Source organism: Bombina bombina, chromosome 4 (assembly GCF_027579735.1).
Source record: "Bombina bombina isolate aBomBom1 chromosome 4, aBomBom1.pri, whole genome shotgun sequence".
Lineage (NCBI taxonomy): Eukaryota > Metazoa > Chordata > Amphibia > Anura > Bombinatoridae > Bombina > Bombina bombina.
In genome coordinates, this window is record NC_069502.1 from 676,317,568 (window position 1) to 676,345,229 (window position 27,662).

Sequence of the window (27,662 nt, forward strand, 5' to 3'; positions counted from 1 at the left end):
TCCTTTCTATTGGTTATTTTGCAATAGGGCATATCTTATTGGTCAATTATTATGTTCATATCGAACTATCGAAACATAAATAAAACTAAACAAAGATAAGGGCATATCAAAAATTATAACTTTGCAATGAATTGTATACTTAGCTAGGGATGAACATAATCTATATAGGATGTTTTATAAACTAATAACTGTTGTAATAATTCCAATTTTTTGTGAGTCCAATTTTCTGTTGAACAGGAAATTGGAACAAAGCACACCTGTATTTAAACCGACTCTGAGAGTCACAGCTCATCAAACTTTTCAACTGTTTTAACTTGTTTTAAAAAAATTGCTCTTGACAAAGACCTTTACAGAGGTTGAAACGCGTAGAGCTAATAAATATACTTTTAAATAACTATATGGGAAGATTTTTCCTTCTTTCGCTGTGACGGCCGGAAACCTAATATTGATGAAGTAAGTTACTACTTATTTTTTATCATCAATCTTACACACTGTTTATGGAGTCTTTATTCTACTCCCAGCTTTATTGAAATCTCACTCAAGCATCAAGAAAGGACATCTGAGGGAGATACTCCTAAACAAGCGGACATTATGCAACTTAAGGAGTGAGTATACTGCACCATATTCACTGGGCTTTAATACACACAACAAGCCTTTTTCTCTTTATTATTAGAGAAATCTACATTTTCCAGAGACCAGCGCCATCTACCATTGTTTTTTCTACTTGTTTAATAAATATGGCTTCCAAATAGACATAACATTTGCACTTTGATAACAATAGCAAATATATATATTATCCTTCAATAATCATATTTCACCCAATAATTCACCTGTTAAGTGGATATTTTCATTCGCATTTGAAAAGGTGTGCAGGCCGCGAATCTGATCGGTATGGTGGTCAGATGACAGCTCTGTGAAGGCCTGATCTTGAGGACATTCATTCTTAACTGCTGAATCGTTCACAATATTGACAGTTTTGCTGCGGTTAGCTAGAAAGCAGGAACTTGGTGATGCAGTAAATGTTGCTTTACTTGCATCTGGAAAGAGAAAAAAAATCAGGGAGGTGAATTGCGCATATAATGCAAAATATTATTTAATTGAGAGGTGTTTATGGCTAAGTTGTTATTGCAGGCAAAAGATGGATATTTTATAACTAAAACAATGCAGAAAATTTACATTTGGGGAGTGTTTTAATCTCATTACACATTTAGGTCATGAGGGGGCTCTCTCAATGGCCCAGAAAGTGCTATTCATATCAGTCAATCCCTATTGGCTGGTTTGAATCAGCCAATAGCAAGAACTTTTTAAAATTTAAATTCTAATCATCCAATAGAAAAGGATAATTAGAATTTAAATTTAAAAAAGTTCTTACTATTGGCTGATTCAAATCAGCCAATAGGGATTGACTGATTTAAAATCAGCTAGTCCAAATTAAGTGGTACCCTTATATATTGGGAATCAGCGCTTCCAGGATTTCAGTGTGCAGAAGCGACCGCTTGGAGACCAGGGCTCCCCAAAGAGAGCTGAAGAGCTGAAGATTGCGGAGCAGAAGCAGCGGAAGAGGCCGTGGAATTCTGTCTCAGTTACCCCAAAGATGGGCCCCCTGCTCCAGGAGCCAGGAAAAAGAGGGCCCCATCGTTGATGAAGATTGTGGAGCGGAGGCGGCAGAGCCACCAAAGTCCACCTCTGCCACCGTGAAGATGGTCTCCCGGCGCCTAGAGCAACAGGATGAAGGGGGCCCAACGTTGGATAAAGAGAAGCCAGATTCCCCATAAACTGTGAGTACCACTTTTGAGTTCAGTAAGGTTTTGTGTAAGTTATGTGTACTTAGTATTTTGTTGGCCGAAATCTCCTAACCACCCTCCCATACCTGTATGTGGGTTGATTAGGTAATTATAGATGGTTACCATTTATAAGGCCTTAATCTCCTAACCATCTCCCATACCTGTAGGGGTTAATAGTGCATTTATCTACAATTTTTACAAAAGTATGCATTCTTATGTATGTTGCATATTCTTTTATATACATTTTTGTCTTGTTTTTTTATATTAAATGTAAATATATATTTAAAAATGTATATTCTTCTTAGAAAAGGCATTAGTGTTACAATTGTTTTATTGCATAACAGGCATGCAGTTATTTAATACTATAATTATAATGCAACTGTCTTTCATAACATAAATATCTATTTTAAAAATATATTTTTTTTAGAATAATAAACGCATCAAGCAAGAATATATACATTCTATTTTATATATCCAATACTTAAACTAATATGAATCATACTTGGCCATGCATTTTATTTCAAAGATTGTAGATATAATGTAGTCAGGCCTTGCATTGATATTCAATATTTAAACAGTTATGCATGTATATTGCATAATGGTTTAAGTATTGCATATGCATTAAAATGTTTTTATGTTAGCTTGTTGAGTTTATTAGTTATAACATATATATATATATATATATATATATATATACATATATACAGTATATATAAATATACGTTAACATAGACAGTCTGTTAAGCAGCACACTTTGATCTGCCACTTTTCACACATTGCACACATGCACTTCCTCAGAGATCATATATTTAACATATATTTATAGTTGTTACATATATTTATGTTATAGTAGTCAGTATCTTTAAATTATATTGTTACAATACAGGCATCTAGTTATGTAGAACTAGAATATTAATTACACTCATCTAAATTACAAGTTTTGCCTTATGGTGCGGAACGGCTATACCGCTGAAAATTTGGCCATTGTGCATGGAATGGCAGGTAACGCATATTACAAGTCACTGCGATATAGCTATACCGGAAGAATTTTAGCCTTAACGCAACAATCCATTTCGCACTCAAAAAATGATGTTTGATTGCAGGATTTTCCATAGCGCCATATTACAGGCTGTGCGGTCCAGCTAAAATGCTTGCATTACAGCATATACAGTCAAGATCCATTCCGCGATCTGAGACCAGAAGTTATGGATTTTGCGAAACAAAAATGTTTCACAAAACTCATAACTAAAATGTTACAAAGTACACTAACACCCATAAACTACCTATTAACCCCTAAACCGCCACCCTCCCACATAGCAAATACTATATTACACCTATATTAACTTTATTTAGGGTCGGCAATGTCAGGGAGCGGCGGATTAGGGGTGTTTAGACTAGGGGTTTATGTTAGGGTGTTGGGTTTAAACTTAATTTTCTTTTCCCCATATATTTTAATGGGGTGCATTATGGCTATTTGCCATTCCACGATCGCAGGTGTCTCTCCCCATTGATGTTTATGGTGGAAAGCGTGCATGAGCACGTAAACTCAGCCCTTGGCTTTTGTGCGGTATGGAGCTTAACACACCATAACGCACAGGACAAGGAGGTTTTTCAGTAGCTCGTAATGACAGCGCTATGGAGAGTGCAATACCGCTCATTTTATTGCGTTATTTATGCACCGGGTATAGCGCAAAACAATTAATCTAGGTGACTGTCTTTAATTAGAAATAATAAACACAACAAGCAACAATAATTACATTTTAATTTATATGCAAATATTTAAACATAATTCTTTCTACATAACAATGCAACATTTTCAATATTGATTATTTGTGTGTAGGGCCGTAACTTCTACAGTTAGTTTTATCTTATGGCAGATTACGGGTCATTGTTTAAATTATATGCTTTGTCATGTAAAATGCATATTGTTCAAAGTAGATATCTTAAAATGGATTTAATGGTTTCTTGATATTATTTGAAACATAAGCATATATTTTAAAATAAATATTTATGTTTCAAATAATAGCAAGCAACTATTAAATCCCTTTTAAGAGACCTCCAATACTTTAAATATTCTACATTGTACATGACAATACATATTTTGTCAAGGAGATGAAGTAAACACCAGAGTACCGGCAAAACCTCGAAGGCTTAACTGGGCTGCTGGAACTCAGCGACGGACCGGAATTGAGTGCAAGTCTGCCGCTTTTTAAAAGGGGTGTAGATCGAGTAGGGTTCAAGACGGTCTTTTAATATTTTGTTGGCAATTTGATGTGGCATCTAGGGATACCACTTGTATGAGGATGCTACCTAATGGGAGAATAGGGACACTTCAAATCCAGTCCCCCATTCCTCGCAGATGGTAGGCACACTTTAAATAGAACCCCCCTTCCTCAGAAAAAATTAGATGAGCGGCGGTGTGGGTGGTGACGTCCTGCTTCCATTGACTTTTATTGGAGAGACATCACCTCTCGTTGACATTGCCCTGACACACCCCTTTTCTTTGAATATCTTGACAGACCGTTGGGATTTGTTGATGCTTTGAATATCGGGTCCTATGTAATATAGACACTCAATGCTGCATTTTAATTTTTTTTTACCAGTATTAGAGAGAAATTTCAATTTTTCTTGCATGAAAAATATTAAAAGTGCAACTGACACATATAAAGACAATTTGCATACATGGCAGCCAAAATGTGTGCATAGACCTTTTAGGAAGTATGCTTGTTCTGACATTTAAACCACCAAAAGACAGATATTTTTTTAGTGTATAAAATAAATTCCATTGCATTAACACAGACAGTATATTTTAATATATTGGAAAAAAAAATTCTTTGGCAAGGAAGATTAAAACCTCAAGTTCACCCGGCAAGTGATTCTGAAAAGGATTTCAAGAGGGACCCCTGATAGTATTAGCATAACTCAACACTAAAGGGGACTAACACCTGGACTGTGGCATGCCGGAGGGGGATCCATGGCAAAACTCCCATGGAAAATTACATAGTTGATGCAGAGTCTAGTTTTAATCCATAAAGGGCATAAATCACCTAACATTCCTAAATTGTTTGGAATAGCTTGCTTTAAAACATCAGGTATGATGTTGTATCGATCAGGTAGTGTAAGGGTTACGCCCGCTTCACAGTGTGCAGTGTAGGTGATATACCTGCCCTGACCATGCTTTGCAGACCAGGTATCAGTGGTCAGATGGACCCTTGCCCCAACACTGTGTGCCAGACATGCCATTATAGCAGACTTATATGGCTTTGGCGTTGCTTTTTGGTAATTAGAAGGCTGCTAAATGCCACTGTGCACCACACGTGTTTTATGCCCAGCAGTGAAGGGGTTAATTAGGAAGCATGTAGGGAGCTTGTAGAGTTAATTTTAGCTTAAGTGTAGTGTAGTAGACAACCCAAAGTATTGATCTAGGCCCATTTTGGTATATTTCATGCCACCATTTCACCGCCAAATGCAATCAAATAAAAAAAAATTGTTCACTTTTTCACAAACTTTAGGTTTCTCACAGAAATTATTTACAAACAACTTATGCAATTATGGCATAAATGGTTGTAAATGCTTCTCTGGTATCCCCTTTGTTCAGAAATAGCAGACTTATATGGCTTTGGTGTTGCCTTTTGGTAATTAGAAGGCTGCTAAATGCCACTGCGCACCACACGTGTTTTATGCCCAGCAGTGAAGGGGTTAATTAGGGAGCTTGTAGAGTTAATTTTAGCTTAAGTGTAGTGTAGTAGACAACCCAAAGTATTGATCTAGGCCCATTTTGGTATATTTCATGCCACCATTTCACCGCCAAATGCGATCAAATTTAAAAAAAACTTAAATTTTTCGCAATTTTAGGTTTCTCACTGAAATTATTTACAAACAGCTTGTGCAATTATGGCACAAATGGTTGTAAATGCTTCTCTGGGATCCCCTTTGTTCAGAAATAGCAGACATATATGACTTTGGCGTTGCTTTCTGGTAATTAGAAGGCCGCTAAATGCTGCTGCGCATCACACGTGTATTATGGCTAGCAGTGAAGGGGTTAATTAGGTAGTTTGTAGGGAGCTTGCAGGGTTAATTTTAGCTTTAGTGTAGAGATCAGCCTCCCACCTGACACATCAGACCCCCTGATCCCTCCCAAACAGCTCCCTTCCCTCCCCCACCCCACAATTGTCCCCGCCATCTTAAGTACTGGCAGAAAGTCTGCCAGTACTAAAATAAAAGGTTTTTAATTTTTTTGTAATTTTTTTAGCATATTTACATATGCTGTGGTGTAGCATCCCCCCTTAGCCCCCAACCTCCCTGATCCCCACCAAAACAGCTCTCTAACCCTCCCCATCTGCCTTATTGGCGGCCATCTTGGGTACTGGCAGCTGTCTGCTATTATTTCACAGTCAAAAAAGAGTTGTTTTTTTAAATGTACACTACTGTTACACCAGATATGAGTGGTGGCACTGGGCAAGTGGGCACAGTATACGCTGTGAGCCTGACACACACGCTGGCAGGCAGGCAACTGCAATTAGATTACACAGGGAAAAAAAAAAAAAGCAGACTGATGTTCTAGCCCTAAAAAAGGCTTTTTGGGGTGCTGTCCTTACAGCAGAGATCAGATGAGTCCTTCAGGACTGTAGTGGACACTGAATACACTAGCCTAGCTATCGATTTCCCTATTAAATCAGCAGCAGCTACACTGTCCCTCCTCTCACTAAGAATGCAGTTCCCGAATTAATCTAAAATGGATGCTGTCCAGGAGGTGGGAGGGTCTGGGAGGGAGGGTCTGCTCCTGATTGGCTGGAATGTGTCTTCTGACTGTGAGGTACAGGGTCAAAGTTTACTCAATGATGAGGAATAGGGGGCGGACCGAACATCGCATATGTTCGCCGTCCGCTGCGACAAGTTACGTTTTATGATTATTGATCATGTCTCTAGGGGGAATATAGTCTTTGACAGAGGTAAGATGTTACTTAGAAAAGAGGCTATGTGGATACAAAGGCTTAGTATTATGCATCCTAAAGGCCTCAACCGAGATTATAATTTAGCTATTCTATTATAAATAACTGTTTTTTTAATTATTATTTTTTTTTTAAATGTTAATATAAATGTATATAGTGACAGCTTCTTTTGTGTGAAAATGTATGGAGATTAAAAACAAAAAACTATAAAGTAAATATTGAAATAGATTTAAGATGAGATAATGTATGATGAGTGATTACCTAGATTTTTTTGGCTTCATAGACAAATTTTGTTTAGTTGATAGTTTTAATGCTTTTATTATTTTGTTTGATGTATAATCATGAATTTGTATATTTGACACACCTGCTATATAGTGGGTATTGTCTAGGATGTCAGAGGGGGTGTTGTATATGGCTATTTAAAGATGAATGATTTGTTCATTTGTATTGAGCCTGAGGAGGGGGGGGGGGTGAGCCCCGAAACGTTGCTCTGTCTGTACTGCTGTCCATGAAGTGAAGCCTTTCTGGATTTGAATTACCTGAGTGTCTGCCTGTTTTTCCTATCAGTATTAGCATAACATTAACTGCCACAGTGCAAAGAGGTGAAGAACAGCATGTCACTAAATATTATTGCTATCATTTTGAGATTTCTCTCATAGGGCCCAATTCGCTAAAGTTTATTGTTTAAGATTTTGCAAGGTAATTTTCTTTTTCTTTTTTCATTTTGTTAAATGTGTTGTTTTAATTGTCTGGTGTTTGTAACTAACACTAACAATGTTACACAAATGTATGGGTTCTCACAAATGTCTGTACCATTCCAATTGCAATAATACAATGTTTGTATGCATTTATGAATTGCATGCATTATTGTTGTTAAAAGGACATGATACCCAAAATGTTTCTTTCATGGTTCAGGTGGAGAATACAATTTTAAAAATGTTCCCAGATTACTTATAAAAATTGTTTTGTTCTGCTTGTTATGCTTTGTTGAAGGGATATCTAGGTAGGTAGCGTGCACATGTCTGGAGCACTACATAACAGGAAATAGTGCTGCCATCTAGTGTTCTTGCTAATGTATAACATTGTTGCAAAATTGCTGCCATATACTGTAGTGCTGCAGACACGTGCACACTCCTGAACTTACTTTCATGCTTTTTCAACGAAGGAGAACAAGAAAATGAAGAAAATTTGATAATAGAAGTAAATTGGAAAGTTGTTTAAAATTGTACGTTCAGTCTGAATCATGAAAGAAAATTAATCGAAATGTTCTTCAAAAATTTTAAAAGAGGACATTCTGTAGCCAATTCATGGACATAACTGGTATTACAATGAGAAAGCCTTGCTAGTATAATCATATGTTCTAAGCATAATATGATACCAAACTCATACCTCTACATATACACTTTCCTAGCAACACTTTCATTAGTTTATCTATTAAAATAAAATACATTCATCTAAATACTATTATTTTATTTTCTATACGGCAAATTATAAACCTTTCAGATTACAAACAGCATAATAAAAATTGTAATAAAAAGTATGCGCTCCACTTGCTGATATTTGTCAACAGTTAGAAATATGTCCGAATTATTTAAAGGGACACTGAATCCAAATTTTTTTCTTTCGTGATTCAGATAGGGCATGAAATTTTAAGCAACTTTCAAATTTACTCCTATTATCACATTTTCGTCATTCTCTTGGTATCTTTATTTGAAATGCAAGAATGTAAGTTTAGATGTTGGCCCATGTTTAATGAATAACCTGGGTTATTCTTGCTGATTGGTGGATAAATTCATTCACCAATAAAAAAGTGCTGTCCAGAGGTCTGAACCCAAAAAAACTTAGATGCCTTCTTTTTTAAATAAAGATAGCAAGTGAACAAAGAAAAATTGATAATAGGAGTAAATTACAAAGTTGCTTAAAATTGCATGCTCTGTCTGAATCATGATATAATTTTTTTGGGTTCAGTGTCCCTTTAAGCTTGTAAAGCCTATATATTACAATGATAATCATTTTGTATATTTCCTTTACAATGAGGGAATATTGGGCCATTGTGAGAAGGACAAAGAAATCTTATAAAACTACACCAGTCCAAAACAGTTTTGGAAATTGGGTCCATAGACATTACTACTAAACTGTTAACCTCTAGGGGCATATTTATCCGTACGGAGCTTGATGTCCCATGTTTCTGGCTAATCTTCAGGGGGCGGCATTGTACCAGCAGTTCACAAGAACTGCTGGTGCAATGATAAATGCCGAGAGCGTATGCTGTCGGCATTTATCGATGTGCAGCGGACATGATCCGCTATATCAGATCATGTCCGCTCGCACAATCATAAATATGCCCCCTAGACTGTTGACAGCACACACTGAGACCATATGCAAGGGGCAACTTTTCATTTAACTAGGGCCCCCTCCCCTAGTTCACTACAGACCAATTAGAGACAACCCTTGTAGTGCAGCTTCTTTCTTCTGTTATGTGTGATCAGTCCACGGGTCATCATTACTTCTGGGATATAACTCCTCCCCAACAGGAAATGCAAGAGGATTCACCCAGCAGAGCTGCATATAGCTCCTCCCCTCTACGTCACTCCCAGTCATTCTCTTGCACCCAACGACTAGATAGGATGTGTGAGAGGACTATGGTGATTATACTTAGTTTTTATAACTTCAATCAAAAGTTTGTTATTTTACAATAGCACCGGAGCGTGTTATTACCTCTCTGGCAGAGTTTGAAGAAGAATCTACCAGAGTTTTTTACTATGATTTTAACCGGAGTAGTTAAGATCATATTGCTGTTTCTCGGCCATCTGAGGGAGGTAAAAGCTTCAGATCAGGGGACAGCGGGCAGATGAATCTGCATTGAGGTATGTAGCAGTTTTTATTTTCTGAATGGAATTGATGAGAAAATCCTGCCATACCGTTATAATGACATGTATGTATACTCTACACTTCAGTATTCTGGGGATGGTATTTCACTGGAATTACTCTGTTAAAAGTACATTTAACCTTTTAATAGGTATTTATTATGTTAAACGTTTTTGCTGGAATGTAGAATCGTTTGCATTTTCTGAGGTACTGAGTGAATAAATGTTTGGGCATTATTTTTCCACTTGGCAGTTGCTTGTTTTAATTGTGACAGTTTCGTTTCTCTCTCACTGCTGTGTGTGAGGGGGAGGGGCCGTTTTTGGCGCTCTTTGCTACGCATCAAAAATTTCCAGTCAGTTACTCTTGTATTTCCTGCATGATCCGGTTCATCTCTAACAGAACTCAGGGGTCTTCAAACTTCTTTGGAGGGAGGTAGATTCTCTCAGCAGAGCTGTGAGACTTATATATTGACTGTGATTAAAAACGTTGCTCTGTAATTTTTATGTTTCAAATTTAATTATTGTTACTTTACTAATGGGAACAAACCTTTGCTAAAAGTTGTGTTGTTTTTTTCAGTTCATTATTTCAACTGTCATTTAATCGTTTAGTGCTTCTTTGAGGCACAGTACGTTTTTGTTAAATAAGATTGTAACCAAGTTGCAAGTTTATTGCTAGTGTGTTAAACATGTCTGATTCAGAGGAAGATACCTGTGTCATTTGTTCCAATGCCAAGGTGGAGCCCAATAGAAATTTATGTACTAACTGTATTGATGCTACTTTAAATAAAAGCCAATCTGTACAAATTGAACAAATTTCACCAAACAGCGAGGGGAGAGTTATGCCGACTAACTCGCCTCACGTGTCAGTACCTGCATCTCCCGCCCGGGAGGTGCGTGATATTGTGGCGCCTAGTACATCTGGGCGGCCATTACAGATAACATTACAAGATATGGCTACTGTTATGACTGAAGTTTTGGCTAAATTACCAGAACTAAGAGGCAAGCGTGATCACTCTGGGGTGAGAACAGAGTGCGCTGATAATACTAGGGCCATGTCTGATACTGCGTCACAGCTTGCAGAGCATGAGGACGGAGAGCTTCATTCTGTGGGTGACGGTTCTGATCCAAACAGATTGGATTCAGATATTTCAAATTTTAAATTTAAATTGGAGAACCTCCGTGTATTACTAGGGGAGGTTTTAGCGGCTCTTAATGATTGTAACACTGTTGCAATACCAGAGAAATTGTGTAGGTTGGATAAATACTTTGCGGTACCGGCGAGTACTGACGTTTTTCCTATACCTAAGAGACTAACTGAAATTGTTACTAAGGAGTGGGATAGACCCGGTGTGCCGTTCTCACCCCCTCCAATATTTAGAAAGATGTTTCCAATAGACGCCACCACACGGGACTTATGGCAAACGGTCCCTAAGGTGGAGGGAGCAGTTTCTACTTTAGCTAAGCGTACCACTATCCCGGTGGAGGATAGCTGTGCTTTTTCAGATCCAATGGATAAAAAATTAGAGGGTTACCTTAAGAAAATGTTTGTTCAACAAGGTTTTATATTGCAACCCCTTGCATGCATCGCGCCGATTACGGCTGCGGCAGCATTTTGGATTGAGTCTCTGGAAGAGAACCTTAGTTCAGCTACGCTGGACGACATTACGGACAGGCTTAGAGTCCTTAAACTAGCTAATTCATTCATTTCGGAGGCCGTAGTACATTTAACCAAACTTACGGCTAAGAACTCAGGATTCGCCATTCAGGCACGTAGGGCGCTGTGGCTAAAATCCTGGTCAGCTGATGTAACTTCTAAGTCCAAATTACTTAATATACCTTTCAAGGGGCAAACTTTATTTGGGCCCGGTTTGAAAGAAATTATCGCTGACATTACAGGAGGTAAGGGCCACGCCCTGCCTCAAGACAAAGCCAAAGCTAAGGCTAGACAGTCTAATTTTCGTCCCTTTCGGAATTTCAAAGCAGGAGCAGCACCAACTTCCACTGCACCAAAACAGGAAGGAGCTGTTGCTCGTTACAGACAAGGCTGGAAACCTAACCAGTCCTGGAACAAGGGCAAGCAGGCCAGGAAACCTGCTGCTGCCCCAAAGACAGCATGAATCGAGGGCCCCCGATCCGGGACCAGATCTAGTGGGGGGCAGACTCTCTCTCTTCGCCCAGGCTTGGGCAAGAGATGTTCAGGATCCCTGGGCGCTAGAGATCATATCTCAGGGATACCTTCTAGACTTCAAATTCTCTCCCCCAAGAGGGAGATTTCATCTGTCAAGGTTGTCAACAAACCAGATAAAGAAAGAAGCGTTTCTACGCTGTGTACAAGATCTGTTATTAATGGGAGTGATCCATCCGGTTCCGCGGTCGGAACAAGGACAAGGGTTTTACTCAAACCTGTTTGTGGTTCCCAAAAAAGAGGGAACTTTCAGGCCAATCTTGGATTTAAAGATCCTAAACAAATTCCTAAGAGTTCCATCGTTCAAAATGGAAACTATTCGGACAATCTTACCCATGATCCAAAAGGGTCAGTACATGACCACAGTGGATTTAAAGGATGCTTACCTTCACATACCGATTCACAAAGATCATTACCGGTATCTAAGGTTTGCCTTCTTAGACAGGCATTACCAGTTTGTAGCTCTTCCATTCGGATTGGCTACGGCTCCAAGAATCTTCACAAAGGTTCTGGGTGCCCTTCTGGCGGTACTAAGACCGCGAGGAATTTCGGTAGCTCCGTACCTAGACGACATTCTGATACAAGCTTCAAGCTTTCAAACTGCCAAGTCTCATACAGAGTTAGTTCTGGCATTTCTAAGGTCGCATGGATGGAAAGTGAACGAAAAGAAGAGTTCTCTCTTTCCTCTCACAAGAGTTCCATTCTTGGGGACTCTTATAGATTCTGTAGAAATGAAGATTTATCTGACAGAAGACAGATTAACAAAGCTTCTAAATGCATGCCGTGTCCTTCATTCCATTCAACTCCCGTCAGTAGCTCAATGCATGGAGGTGATCGGCTTAATGGTAGCAGCAATGGACATAGTACCCTTTGCACGTCTACATCTCAGACCGCTGCAATTGTGCATGCTGAGTCAGTGGAATGGGGATTACTCAGACTTGTCCCCTACTCTGAATCTGGATCAAGAGACCAGAAACTCTCTTCTATGGTGGCTTTCTCGGCCACATCTGTCCAGGGGGATGCCATTCAGCAGGCCGGACTGGACAATTGTAACAACAGACGCCAGCCTACTAGGTTGGGGCGCTGTCTGGAATTCTCTGAAGGCTCAGGGACAATGGAATCAGGAGGAAAGTCTCCTGCCAATAAACATTCTGGAATTGAGAGCAGTTCTCAATGCCCTTCTGGCTTGGCCCCAGTTAAAAACTCGGGGGTTCATCAGGTTTCAGTCGGACAACATCACGACTGTAGCTTACATCAACCATCAAGGAGGGACAAGAAGCTCCCTAGCAATGATGGAAGTATCAAAGATAATTCGCTGGGCAGAGTCTCACTCTTGCCACCTGTCAGCAATCCACATCCCGGGAGTGGAGAACTGGGAGGCGGATTTCTTGAGTCGCCAGACTTTTCATCCGGGGGAGTGGGAACTTCATCCGGAGGTCTTTGCCCAAATACTTCGAAGTTGGGGCAAACCAGAGATAGATCTCATGGCGTCTCGCCAGAACGCCAAACTTCCTCGCTACGGGTCCAGATCCAGGGATCCGGGAGCGGTTCTGATAGATGCTTTGACAGCACCTTGGAACTTCGGGATGGCTTATGTGTTTCCACCCTTCCCGCTGCTTCCTCGATTGATTGCCAAAATCAAACAGGAGAGAGCATCAGTGATTCTAATAGCGCCTGCATGGCCACGCAGGACTTGGTATGCAGATCTAGTGGACATGTCATCCTGTCCGCCTTGGTCTCTACCTCTAAGACAGGACCTTCTGATACAGGGTCCATTCAAACATCAAAATCTAACTTCTCTGAAGCTGACTGCTTGGAAATTGAACGCTTGATTTTATCAAAACGTGGTTTTTCTGAGTCGGTTATTGATACCCTGATACAGGCTAGGAAGCCTGTTACCAGAAGGATTTACCATAAGATATGGCGTAAATACCTATACTGGTGCGAATCCAAAGGTTACTCCTGGAGTAAGGTTAGGATTCCTAGGATATTGTCCTTTCTACAAGAAGGTTTAGAAAAGGGTTTATCGGCTAGTTCATTAAAGGGACAGATCTCAGCTCTGTCCATCTTGTTACACAGGCGTCTGTCAGAAAATCCAGACGTCCAGGCCTTTTGTCAGGCTTTAGCTAGGATCAAGCCTGTGTTTAAAACTGTTGCTCCGCCATGGAGTTTAAACCTTGTTCTTAACGTTCTACAAGGAGTTCCGTTTGAACCCCTTCATTCCATTGATATAAAGTTGTTATCTTGGAAAGTGTTATTTTTAATGGCTATTTCTTCGGCTCGGAGAGTCTCTGAGTTATCAGCTTTACATTGTGATTCTCCTTATTTGATTTTTCATTCAGATAAGGTAGTTCTGCGTACAAAACCTGGGTTCTTACCTAAGGTAGTCACTAACAGGAACATCAATCAAGAGATCGTGGTGCCTTCCCTGTGCCCGTATCCTTCTTCAAAGAAGGAACGTCTTCTACACAATCTGGATGTAGTTCGTGCCCTCAAGTTCTACTTGCAGGCAACTAAGGATTTTCGACAAACGTCTTCCCTGTTTGTCGTGTACTCTGGTCAGAGGAGAGGTCATAAGGCTTCGGCTACCTCTCTCTCCTTCTGGCTTCGTAGCATAATTCGTTTAGCCTATGAGACTGCTGGACAGCAGCCTCCTGAAAGAATTACAGCTCATTCTACTAGAGCTGTGGCTTCCACTTGGGCCTTTAAGAATGAGGCCTCTGTTGAACAGATTTGCAAGGCTGCAACTTGGTCTTCGCTTCATACTTTTTCCAAATTTTACAAATTTGACACTTTTGCTTCTTCGGAGGCTATTTTTGGGAGAAAGGTTCTTCAGGCAGTGGTTCCTTCTGTATAATGAGCCTGCCTATCCCTCCCGTCATCCGTGTACTTTTGCTTTGGTATTGGTATCCCAGAAGTAATGATGACCCGTGGACTGATCACACATAACAGAAGAAAACATAATTTATGCTTACCTGATAAATTCCTTTCTTCTGTTGTGTGATCAGTCCACGGCCCGCCCTGTTTTTTAAGGCAGGTAAATATCTTTTAAATTATACTCCAGTCACCACTTCACCCTTGGTTTCTCCTTTCTCGTTGATTCTTGGTCGAATGACTGGGAGTGACGTAGAGGGGAGGAGCTATATGCAGCTCTGCTGGGTGAATCCTCTTGCATTTCCTGTTGGGGAGGAGTTATATCCCAGAAGTAATGATGACCCGTGGACTGATCACACAACAGAAGAAAGGAATTTATCAGGTAAGCATAAATTATGTTTTTCTGACACCGGCTCTGTCCTGAACAATCTGTTACAACTCCACTGGCATGTGTGATGCCATCACAGGGGAATCCATGCTGATACAGGGAATTCCTTGGTAATGAGTTTGTGGCCATGCCCCAAGTACACACCTGAACAGTGCTTGATGAGGGTGAGTTGTCAGTTTTAGAGTCTCTAATTACCCCCCTTTTAAAACAAAAAGGAAAAAAAGAGCCCACTTTGGAAAGAGGGGAGCCATTCCTTTTCAATGTGGAATCTCATATAACTATCATTAGTAGGTGATTACAATAAATCACCAACCTAATGTATTTACTGTATGGGTGGCAGTGTTTCCAAAAGAATCCCTATGCCCAAGAAACGTATACAAAAGACACACATACAAAACCCCTCACATGAAATAGGGATTACCTATTTTCAATTGAGGGGTCTCATGGCAGATGATTTAATGGATTTTGCGATCACCTCTCTACTAAGTACTGGCTATAGCACTTAAGGCTTTAAAAAGGACCCTATAGGCATATGTAACAACATCAGGGGTTAGGGTATCCCCTAAGTTTCCCCTGAAAATAAACAGACAAAATAATTGGACTCCTTAATTGATAGCAATACTGCTCTTTCAAATGGTCCTGTGTCTGTCCAGGTGTAAGGTAATTATCATAACAATTACAAATATTTCACAACATTGGTTCTATTCAATAAGACTGAGGTCCCATAGTTCAAATAAGGAATTTAATGTCCCTATAGCTGTCAAGTGATGGTCATAATAATAATGATAACCAGGCAACAACCGCTAGTTTATATATAATTAAAAGAATAAACATAAGTGGAAGCCCAAGGTGACTGTAAAAATAGACACTATTTTGTGAAATTCTATGTGGGATGATTTTTGATTAAACTATTTTATTTTATGTCCACTTAATGTGTTCCCAATGACTTATTATACCGGCTGCAGAGTAAAAAATGTATGAGAAATTGCTCCTGTATGTTTCTTTATGTACATTAAATAGCTGTGCTTTAAAACCACAACCCATCAAAATAGGCTAAACTTGCAGAGAGATTAGACATCCTTATCTTATCACACAAATGCTTCCCTTTCTTATCTCTGTCTTTATACAAAATTTAGAAAGAACAATAGAAAATTAATATTTTATAACTTTCTCTCACACCCCACTGGGAGTGTATTTCTTCTGTTGGCTGTGTTTACATAGCTTCTCAATAGCCTATTCTTAAAGATTTCAGACAATAAGAATGTTGCAATGAAAAATAAATTAATTTGCAAGTAAAACCACATAATTATTTTTTTTTAAAGTGTATTTATAACTTATAATAAAAGATTTATAATCCTAATTGGTATTGTTTGTTCCTCCGCCCCCTTTCATTTCCTCTTTTGGCTGGGCTGTGATGTATAGAGCAGTCACATCCACTCTCTACATAGGCTTTCTAAAGGCTTTAAAGGGGCTGGACGTCAAGATTGTCAAATAACACATGCTGATTGAATGTTCACTGGAATTGTCATAAAAAAAAAAGAGTTGGTCCAAATAGACCGGCATAACATTGCAATAGAAGCATTACTAACTGAATTAATTAAATCCTTTCACATACCCTTTTTTAATTACAAAGATTACATATATGGCATTTGATTAGTTAAAGTTTACCATAACTTTAAGTATATAAACTTTCAGTATAGGTAGAGATACCACAGGCTAAATCAGCTATTTCAAATGGGGAAATCAAGGCAAAGGAGCTATTTGTAAACAATTTAATACTCTCCAGCAGGTAAAATGGATAATTGGGAAAAAATTAAAGGAGATAATTTTTTTGGCTAAGCCTTCCCGTAAAGCCATCCCTCTGGGATATAACAATTGTCTTTAATCCTAAAATGTATGTAATATTTGTAAAGTTAGATATTCTGTACAGTAGCGGGCCTAATCAACAGAGGGACCTGGTACAAATTTTTTTGGGCCCACTAAAGTTAACTCAGTATTAAGCAATACTTATTGTATACATGCTGCTCTGTACAATGATTTTGAGGATAGATAGATAGAGAGATAAATAGATAGAAAGAGAGTGAGAGAGAAAGAGATAGATAAATAAATAAATAGATTATAGATAGATAATATGTAGATAGATAGATAGATAGATAGATAGATAGATAGATTGATAGATAGAGGCTCCCCTGTATTACGATTTGATTATGCACATTCTGCACACAGCCACACACCTATGTACAGACTGGCTGCCACGGATCTCTCCCACCACTCGGGCCCTGGTGCCACTGCACCTGCTGCTCCAATGGTTGTTCCGAGCCGGATTCTATACTTAATCATTTTCTGCAATTGCAAGATCATGCAGTGTCTTCTGATTTTTAATAATTATTTTTTTATTAAACAATATAGGAGTAGCATCCTAAATATTGTTGTTTTGGGCAGATTAACTAAATATGGGACAAGAAAATTTGTTTTTGAAATTTTAAGTAAATAATGACATCATTTTTTTGCATTTGATATAGTATCAATAAAGTTATTTTTCAAAAAATATTTGGTCTGCTTAAGAAAATGAGATATCATTTGTGTGGGGATCCTATTAAAAAATTATAATTTTTGAATAAATGCAAGAAGTGTAAAAAAGCTAAAAACCTCTCTAGTACATTGGTGTGAAAAGGTTCAGCAGCCAATGGGTTAAAAGTAAAGTCTGTAATAGCTTCAAACAAAGTTGGAAAACAGCACACCTTTACTTGTTTTGGGGCACGGAATGTCAGACTTGCCAGGTCCTTTTATCCAGACTAAAATAATGATTCCAGCCTCCAAATTGGCAAAAAAAACCCTTTATTCTTTACATGGGGTCGAGAGAAAACAAATTACAACGTTTCAGGCCTTTACTAGGCCCTTAGTCATGTATTAAAAGTAAAGTCTGCATTTCCTAGCAGATATATACAATGTTTATAATATTGTTAGGTGTCTCTAATATAATCATATCAAAACAGTTTGCCTGTATACTAAGGTGATAATAATTGTTATTTAACATGTGTTTTACATTAACAGATATACCTGCATTCTTCATATACTTCTCCAATAAATTCTGGAGCTCTTGTTCTTTGTCATTATTAAATTGTGTCTCCACTGCAAGCAGAATATATTCATCAAGCAGCATTCGAATCAAATGGAATGAACCTGTGTATAGAAGAAACGTATGAGTATATCTCCATGACCATCTTTAAACACCTAAAACTGCAAATAAATAATTTTTGGACTTTAAATGACCTACCAAGACCAACAAGGGATAGATTCTGAGATCTTAGTCTAATCTAGGATTAAATGACCAACCTGCTCAATATATTTACTGCTACATGGTACACAAATTAGATCAAAGAACATACTGATGAAAGTATGACCTGCTATATGAGGGAAAGCAGATAAGGCTTATACAACAATGTGTGTGATGGTTCTATTTGTATTTATTTTTAGATAATTGTTAACACAAGCACTCTTGAGGGTAAACGAGTAACCTGAAAGGCGATGTGGACTGAAGAAAAAAAAAAACTTTCCAGGATTTTTTAGGCTAAAATAATCCTATGTGCAACAAACTGGCAGGCTATAGGTAATTAGCGCAATAAACTAAATACTAATAAAACTAATAAACTAATTAAAGAGGAAATGATCCAATCCTTAGTTACACAGTATAAAAATAAAATTGTGTCTTTACAAATTTAAAGGGACATTGAACACTAGATTTTTCTTTGCATAAATGAATTGTAGATGATGCATTTATATAGCCCATCTGGTAGTGTTTTTGTAAAAATGTAGAGTTTTGCTTATTTTTTTAAGAAGATTGTGCTGATTTTCAGACTCCACAGTGTCAGATGTATACACAGTGCGTTTATAGACTCCTGCTGGCCCCTTTTTGTATAATCTGTCTTTTCATATGCAGGGAGGGGAGAATGTCTGCTCTTCTTGTTTTGCCTGCCCCTTTCAGTGTGTGTCCCAGACTAACCTCATCAACAGTGCTAAAATGAGAGCTTCTAAGTAAGCTTTTAAAAGGTTTTATACTGGATTTTTAGATCAGCATCTGTGCATATTCTTCTTTATAGTAGTGTCTATTACATGTAGTTATATGAAAATTGGTGTATACTGTCCCTTTAAGTGGGATTCTATTGTTTTTACTGGTCACTCTGAATTAAATTAAGCTAATATAGATGAAATTATACAATTTGGATAGAGAGATTAAAGCTTCTCTCTGGTTGGTTCCCAAAATGATTTAACTACTGACTGTAATTAATTTGTTTCTTATAGAGTATTAGTACAAACAATAACACTATTTTCCTATACCAAAACTTGTTGCATTGTTCAGTGTCAGATTGTGCATGACACGGGCACCAAAGAAGCTCCATTTCAAAAGGAAATCTTGAGCCCGCTTCTTCAGGGACTTTCCATTTTGCTTGCTTGCCTGGAAATATTACAAAAAATATAGTATAATTATTATTATTATATATATATATATATATATATATATATATATATATATATATATATATATATACACACAAACACATACACACAGTTGAGTCTGTTTTTTGCTTTTTTCCTAGAGTAAAATAAATTATTTTTTTCTGGACTAGCTTGTTATATGTTGTTGATCTGATGGCCAGTTAAAGAATTAACATTATTTTTGGATCTGAAAATGTTTTGTTATTCTAATCTAGCAAATTGAAATATATTTCCTTAGTTTTCAGTTGTGCTCTCTATAGGCTGTTAATTCTTTTTTGTTCTCTATATAATTGCAAAGCACTAAAACACTTTGGGCCAGATTATGAGTGGCGCACTAACAGTAACGCGCAAGCAATATCGGGTTTATCACAGGTATTTGTGCGCTTCAGATGTAACACTCGTATTACAAGTTGAAAGTAAATGCGAGTGTTTGAGCGCAGTTGAAGTTAATGGGCATGCATTGGGATAGCTCTGGTTAACTGTTTTGTACAGCAAAAAAGTGTCATAAAACATATAAAAAATACATTTAAAAGTACATTTACACTCATAATAACACCATCTAATACAAATTGTATCACTGTCTGTATCGTCAATCTGGCTTCATAAGGTAATGGAGCATGATCAGTGCTACCTTGTTGTATGCAGGAGTCTGTATGCGGTTGTGGGGTCGCAACTTGTGCCGCAGTGTTGGACATAGGCACTAAGCAAAGTACTGTGTGATGTACTGTAGTACCTATGTCCATATGGTGCAATGTGGTTAAATACAACTTTATTGATTAATTAAAATCAATGGCAATAAATTCTAAAAAAGTGTAAACACCACTCTTCGTGTCACATAGCATTATATATAGCATATAAAATTAAATATAACAGCTGAAACCTAAAATGTATTTAAAATGAGAAAAGCTTATAAATACAGATATAAAATTAAAATATAAGTTTTTATCTGTATTTATCCTTTTTTATAATTAAACATCCATATTTGTGCTACAGATAACAAGCAAACTGACACATGGTTGTAAATCTATTTAGCCAATACTGCTGATAACAGGAGGGTATAAGAAAGCAGTTTCATTACCTTTATAACTTTTTGCTCTACTACATTATCAAGCCATTCTATAAAGGACTCCACCGTGGCATTTTTCTTTAACAAATCTCGTAGTTCTTGAAACACTGAAACAAGTATGGTGAACAAAGTGTAAGATTGTATTAAACATTCATTTCAATAAAATAAATAATTAAGGTGAGTATAAAATTTGCCTGAAAGGGAACTATACAGTCGTTTTGAGCACAAATCAACTCACTCTCCCTAAAGAGAACAGAACAAAGTAATAATTCTCATCACATTACCAGATGATTGTCATGTAACAAAGGAAAAGAAAATACATGATCGATAAGAATTAACAGATTATAATCATAATAAAGTTATCACAGATCTTCTAAATTATTCTCCGCAATGTTTTATCCTTATATTATAAATACTGCATGTATATGATCAAGGCAAGTATACCATATATAAACATCAACCAATAATTTACTCAATAACAAAATGCTTTATCTTCTACTATTATATACACGAGTCATTGGGAGGTTAATGGCGCTAACATACATTGAAGAGGACAGAAAAAAAGGGCCATAATGATTGATCATACTCAAACTAAATGCACCAATGCACGTTGTATAATATAATAATTTTAAATCACCACTAAAATCTAGTCCTGGAATTGTATATAAATATATCAATTAATGTGATATTTTTTTCAACAAATGCAGCTGCATTACTCTCCAGCTTTGTGTTTGTGCTATAGAATACTACCTGACATTTAAAAAAAATTATCCACATAAAACAAAAAGATAAATTTAAGATTTCTTAGAGATCCTAACATTTTATTAAAAAAGGGATAGGAAATTCAAAATTAAACTTGCATGTAATTTTAAGACATTTAAATTCACTTCTATTGTGAAATGTACTTTGTTCTCTTGATATCTCTTTTTGAAAAAGAATATGCACGCTCCATGTACTAAGCAGTCAGCGAGCTACCCGCAACAAATCTCGCGTCAAAACTCGCAAACTGATATGTACAAAGTCGTCAACTATGTTCAAACTCGCATCTTTAAAATTGCGAGCGTACTTATCCGCCAAACCTCGCTACCTCTCCATTTTTCACTGTAATTAGACACATTTGACCACCAACTCGCCAAAAACGAATGTACTAAAAAATCTATTTGTCCGCTCGCTACAATTTCCGCTCCCACCTCGTTATTTTTGCCTCGCCACCTTTTAGGTGGCGGGCAAGGTACAAAACAATAGGAAAGTCAATCTAGACGCCAGTCTAGACATATATAAAAAGCAGTAATGTCAGCATTGTACAGCATAACTGGCGTCTAATTTGTCTCTCATTTCCATGTACATAAATTGCGCCAAATTTGTCGACTGTAATTAAAGAGTAATCTATATTTTAAATTTGTATTGTATAGTTGTCAATCTTTATAATTATTTTTATATTAATATTTATATATTATCAGATCCAGATGAAGCCATATCCAAATTGTAAATAAATATTACAAAAATAACGCTCTGTTATCACTCTTCAAAAATTTTTGAACAATAATAAAGTTGTTTAGATAAGTTGAACTTTTATAGGAGCAAAATTCTATTCCCGCGACTACTATGATGTTCGTGACACCTTGCATGTCACGTGTTAATAATTGGCCAGACAATTCAACTGAAAGTTAAGTACATCAGCTTAGTCGCGGCGAGCGAGGCGTCAAATTTATCAATAATCCGCCACTGCTCGCGGCGGGCTAGACTTGTCTATTTATTGGGGGATTATTAGTACATAGTGACAGCGGACACCATTTCGCCCGCGGCGAGTAACGGCGAGTTTATCCGCGTCTAAAATGACGGATGAATTGACGGCTTAGTACATGGAGCCCCTAGTGGGGGCTAGCTGCTGATTGGTGCTTGCACACATTTGTCTCTTGTGACTGGCTAATTAGATGTGCTCAGCTAGCTGCCAATGTTCCTTCAGCAAGGATAACAAGAGAATGAAGCAAATTTGACAACTGAGTAATTTGGACAGTTGATTAAAATTGTATGTTCTACCCAAATCACAAAAGAAAATGGTGGGGGTTTTCAGTCCCTTTAAGCAGATAAATTCTTAATTTTATAAAATTTATTTTTTATAATATAGGAAAATGTTCTTTTAAAATGTTTTGTAATTCTTAATAATAAAATGTGCACTTACACTCAGTGTAGACTTCACAGTCCGAATCAGCACCACTGCAGCTGGAAAGAAGAGCCTGAGATCCAATGCTGTATAAATCAACTTTCTCAATGTCAGACGTCATGGCATTTACAACATTCTGATCAAATAGAGCAGGTCGTGCTATCTAAGAAAATGTATGGCACAGCTATTAAATGATCTACAAGTAAACATTAAAATGATCTTGTTCTTGTCAAGGCCAATAAATAAAAAAAAATCTAAATATTGTTCACAATTAAAATTTCCTTACTAGAAAAATCTGAAAATTACACAGTTTTTGACATGCAGTGTTTATCAGTTACCAGAGTTTAATACAGATATTATTTTTTTAATATAACCAGTAATATATTAAGGGCTAGATTACAAGTGGAGTGCAATGAAATGCTCCCGATCGAGCATTAACTAGGCTAAAAGTAAGCTTTTTGCACACGTCAGGTTGCGCTCGTAATTATGAGTTGAAAGTAAACTGTTTTCGCTCGCACGCTAACCCGATGCACGTAAAAAGCTTACATTAGAATATAGCGTGTGTGCGATAACGTATTCCCCTATGCCCTAACCCAACATGATATAATGAATATTTCAAATTCCAATGTTCTGCACATACAAGAATATTCTTTTTTCTATACATATCTGATGGTATTTTGGTATATTTTATTAAATATTTTATATATATATATATATATATATATACTGTACATAGAACATATTCTTTTATGTACAGTCCATTGGAATATGAAATATTTACAGTAAATACACACTATAACACTTTATGAAATATGAATATTGCATAAATATGCTTTTACATGTTTTCATCTACTTGACTGTGAAGAGCTCCAATGCACTTTTATGTATGTCTATATATATATATATATTATTTGATGTGTAATGTATCTGTAAATACATATATACACATACAAACACATATGTACACATATGTAGACATATACATACATATCCATCTTTAGACATGTATAGGTATTTATGTCTATGTTAAAGGGACAGTAAGCGTAAGAAATAATGTTATAAAATTAAGTAACATTATCATAGCGACAGCTTTAAAAATCAAAAGATTTGAGAGACTTTAGCTCTCAAAGTTGCACTTACCTGGTCTCCTCTCCAGGCTCTTCTGATAATGTCTTATTTTTCAAAAGTGGTTCTCGGGCGCACTGTTTAATCACAGTGCGCCCAATCGTGCTATTGTACTAAACGTAGCTCGCTCCTGCTCTGGTACCAGGAGTGAGCTACATTTCATTTAATAGTGCGATCGGACGTGCTGTGATTAGTGTGCGCCCGCGGATCGCTTTTGCAAAACAAGACATGATTAGAAGTGCCTGGAGTGGAGACCAGTTAAGTGCAACTTTGAAAGCTAAAGCCTTTTCAAGTCTTTTGATTTTTAAAGCTGTTGTGAAGATAATGTTACATAATTCTGAAATGTGTGCAGTATTATATAACATTATTTTTTAAGTTTACTGTCCCTTTAAAGCCCTTTGCCTGCTTTTTTTCCCCTAACACCTGAGACCTCATGTCTTTGAACCCTTATAACTTTTTTTTGCTATATTATTTGAAATAATGTTTATTAGACGGAGTTATTATGAGTGTAACTGTACTCTGTAATCTATCTTTGTTGTGTTTTGTGACACTTGCAAAATAGTTAACCAGAGCTTTTAACCAGACACGTGTTAACTTCCATTGCACTCAAGTGATCACGTTTACTTTCAACTTGTAATAAGAGAGGAAAACCTGATGCGCCCAAACTCCTGCGATAGACAACTTATCGCTTGCGCATAACTGTTAATGTGCCACTCATAATCTGGCCCTCAAATGGGTGTGAGTGTTTATTCAGGAAAATGTTTCACTTTTGAAGCTAACCTGGGCTAAATGTAAGAACGAGGTCTGTCGTTTCAAAGATGATACAAATCTTCTCACAATTGGCAATTTCTTCTCAGAGAGAACTTGTGGAAGGTTTTCCAAAGATAAAATGACCCATTGTTCCCAGTGTTTAGCAAAATTTCTGATGTCATTAAGTAAACTAAAAAAATATAAACTATGTTAGTAAAGGTAGAAAAAATAATGCACATATTGTTTATCACAATATAGTAATTTTATTATGTATTTTTTTCCTCAATGTTTTTTGTCTACACAAGCAATTTTATTTTTTTGTTCGTTTTCTAAATACATTTTAAATGGAAAACCTCTTTTTTTTAATTAGGCCACATCATGTCATTAGTAAATGGGACTAATCAACCAATATATTCACTAACTTTGTTTGCCTACATTTTGTTTTACCAAAGAGCATCTAATTGTTGGCTGATAAAGAAGTTAACGAACAATTGCCTTGATTCAAATCCAGACGATCAAGTTTATTCTTGTACTCTGATAGTGGATTGAAATTGGGGCAGTATTAGAAACCAGTATTAAGAAAATTGTGGTTTCAAGTTCTGAGCAAAGGTGAAAATTTGGGGGTTTAACCCCTTAATGACAAGCTGGTCGTTAATAGTTTGTCTGGTTGTAATAGCGCAGGTGTTGCTGCGAGTGGCAAAACAACAATATTAGAACCTCCATCCCTCCTGCAGGCTTGTCAAAATAAAGCTGTCTCAACGCTGGTCATTAAGGGGTTAAAATAAAAAATAATGTTAGGAAAAGGAAGTTGAAGATAAGGTCCCCCAGTATTCCTTTCACTCTTAATATTTAACTTGTATATATTGTGTTAATATTTTTTTGCATGACAATAATTTTATAGTGTAGAAACAACCCTGTGTCCAACCTCATGAAAATAGTTTTTCCACATCATTTGAAACTCTAAATGTTTTTTAGTAATCCAAAGCACCAGATAGAATTTCTGCAATTGCTCAGTTCATATTGGAACAATTTCACTGTATCACTTCAGTGTGGAGCCACTCCACATCCCTTTGTAATAGCTGTTTTTAGATTTTTGCATTTACACACCAGGTCAGTATTTTTTTCTGTGAGATACACACACAATTACAGGTATACCTCACTTTACCGCGCTTCACTTTACTGCGCTTCGCTAATACAGCGCTTTGTGGAGCTGAAGTTCAACCTCAAGGATTTTGAAACAGTGCTGTAATCATTGTGAGATTGCGAGAAAAGTAACTGGCACGATTTTGTTATGCACAGTTTACTCTGTTTACAGCATTACAGTGCAATCTGTGTCTGTGTTATAGTCTGGCAAATTTTACTACAGTAATTGTCACAATTTTACAGTTACAGTATTTATTGAATACTAATTGAATACTGTGCTGTGCTAGTGTTAAACTAAACGTAGCGCTATTGCACACCTAATATATGTTAGTTCAAACATGTTTACAAGTTTTTAAACACAATGGCAAGTGAAAAGAACGTTAAAACTGCTTTGTTTCACTTTAAGACTGAATGAGCGGGGTATACCTGTAATTACCATTTATTCAGCAGACAAAGCATTTTTAGTTAATAACTTTAGTTTACAGAAATATGTTAAAACGTGACAGCAAAATAAAAATAAAAGTATCTTTATTTAGATAGAGCATGCAAATTTAACCAACTTTTCAACCTACTTCTAATATCAAAGTTGTTTTGTTCTTTTGGTATCCTTTGTTGAAGAGTAAATCTAGATAGTCTGCTAGGAGCTCAGGAGCGTGCATGTGTCTAGCATTTTATCCAAGCACTTGCAACTAGGTATAACATTGCTATACACATTGTTGCAAACACTGCTGCTAGATGGCTAAAGACACTTGAAGATTCTATTGGATTTCTCCTCATCTTTTGTTAAAGACACGTTACCTCATGCAACTAGATAAAGGGACATGAAACCCCATATTATTCTTTAATTTTGCAGATGGAGCATAAAAATTTAAACAACTTTCCAATTTTCTTCTATTATCAAATTTGCTACATTCTCTTGGTATCCTTTGTTAATACAAACCTCCACTTGCAACAAACCAAGGCCTAGATTTAGAGTTGGGCGGTTGCCGTCAAAACCAGCGTTAGAGGCTCCTAACGCTGGTTTTTACCGCCCTCTGGTATTTGGAGTCAGTCAGGAAAGGTCTAACGCTCACTTTGCAGCCGCGACTTTTCCATACCGCAAATCCCCCTACGCCATTTGCGTATCCTATCTTTTCAATGGGATCTTCCTAACGCCGGTATTTAGAGTCTTGGCTGAAGTGAGCGTTAGAAATCTAACGACAAAACTCCAGCCGCAGAAAAAAGTCAGTAGTTAAGAGCTTTCTGGGCTAACGCCGGTTTATAAAGCTCTTAACTACTGTGCTCTAAAGTACACTAACACACATAAACTACCTATGTACCCCTAAACTGAGGTCCCCCCACATCGCCGCCACTCTATTAAAATTTTTTAACCCTAATCTGCCGACCGCACACCGCTGCCACCTACGTTATCCCTATGAACCCCTAATCTGCTGCCCCTAACACCGCCGACCCCTATATTATATTTATTAACCCCTAATCTGCCGCCCCCAACGTCGCCTCCACCTACCTACACTTATTAACCCCTAATCTGCCGACCGAACCGCACCGCTACTATAATAAAGTTATTAACCCCTAATCCGCCTCACTCCCGCCTCAATAACCCTATAATAAATAGTATTAACCCCTAATCTGCCCTCCCTAACATCGCCGACACCTAACTTCAAACATTAACCCCTAATCTGCCGACCGGAGCTCACCGCTATTCTAATAAATGTATTAACTCCTAAAGCTAAGTCTAACCCTAACACTAACACCCCCCTAAGTTAAATATTATTTTTATCTAACAAAATAAATTAACTCTTATTAAATAAATTATTCCTATTTAAAACTAAATACTTACCTGTAAAATAAACCCTAATATAGCTAC

The 27,662-nt window shown here is 37.2% G+C and overlaps 1 protein-coding gene across 1 annotated transcript in view; it reads right to left on the minus strand.

Annotated features, from left to right (window-relative positions):
* The window catches only part of RFX6 (regulatory factor X6), a 179,813-nt gene that overhangs the window by 27,833 nt on the left and 124,318 nt on the right, over positions 1–27,662 (minus strand). Inside the window, exons 11-16 of the mRNA XM_053710808.1 lie at positions 24,683–24,842; positions 22,796–22,940; positions 20,626–20,720; positions 19,389–19,506; positions 18,111–18,233; positions 831–1,037 (exon numbers count right to left, since the gene is read on the minus strand). Of these exons, the coding sequence (XP_053566783.1) occupies positions 831–1,037; positions 18,111–18,233; positions 19,389–19,506; positions 20,626–20,720; positions 22,796–22,940; positions 24,683–24,842 (848 nt within the window). The remainder of the gene's footprint in view (positions 1–830; positions 1,038–18,110; positions 18,234–19,388; positions 19,507–20,625; positions 20,721–22,795; positions 22,941–24,682; positions 24,843–27,662) is intronic.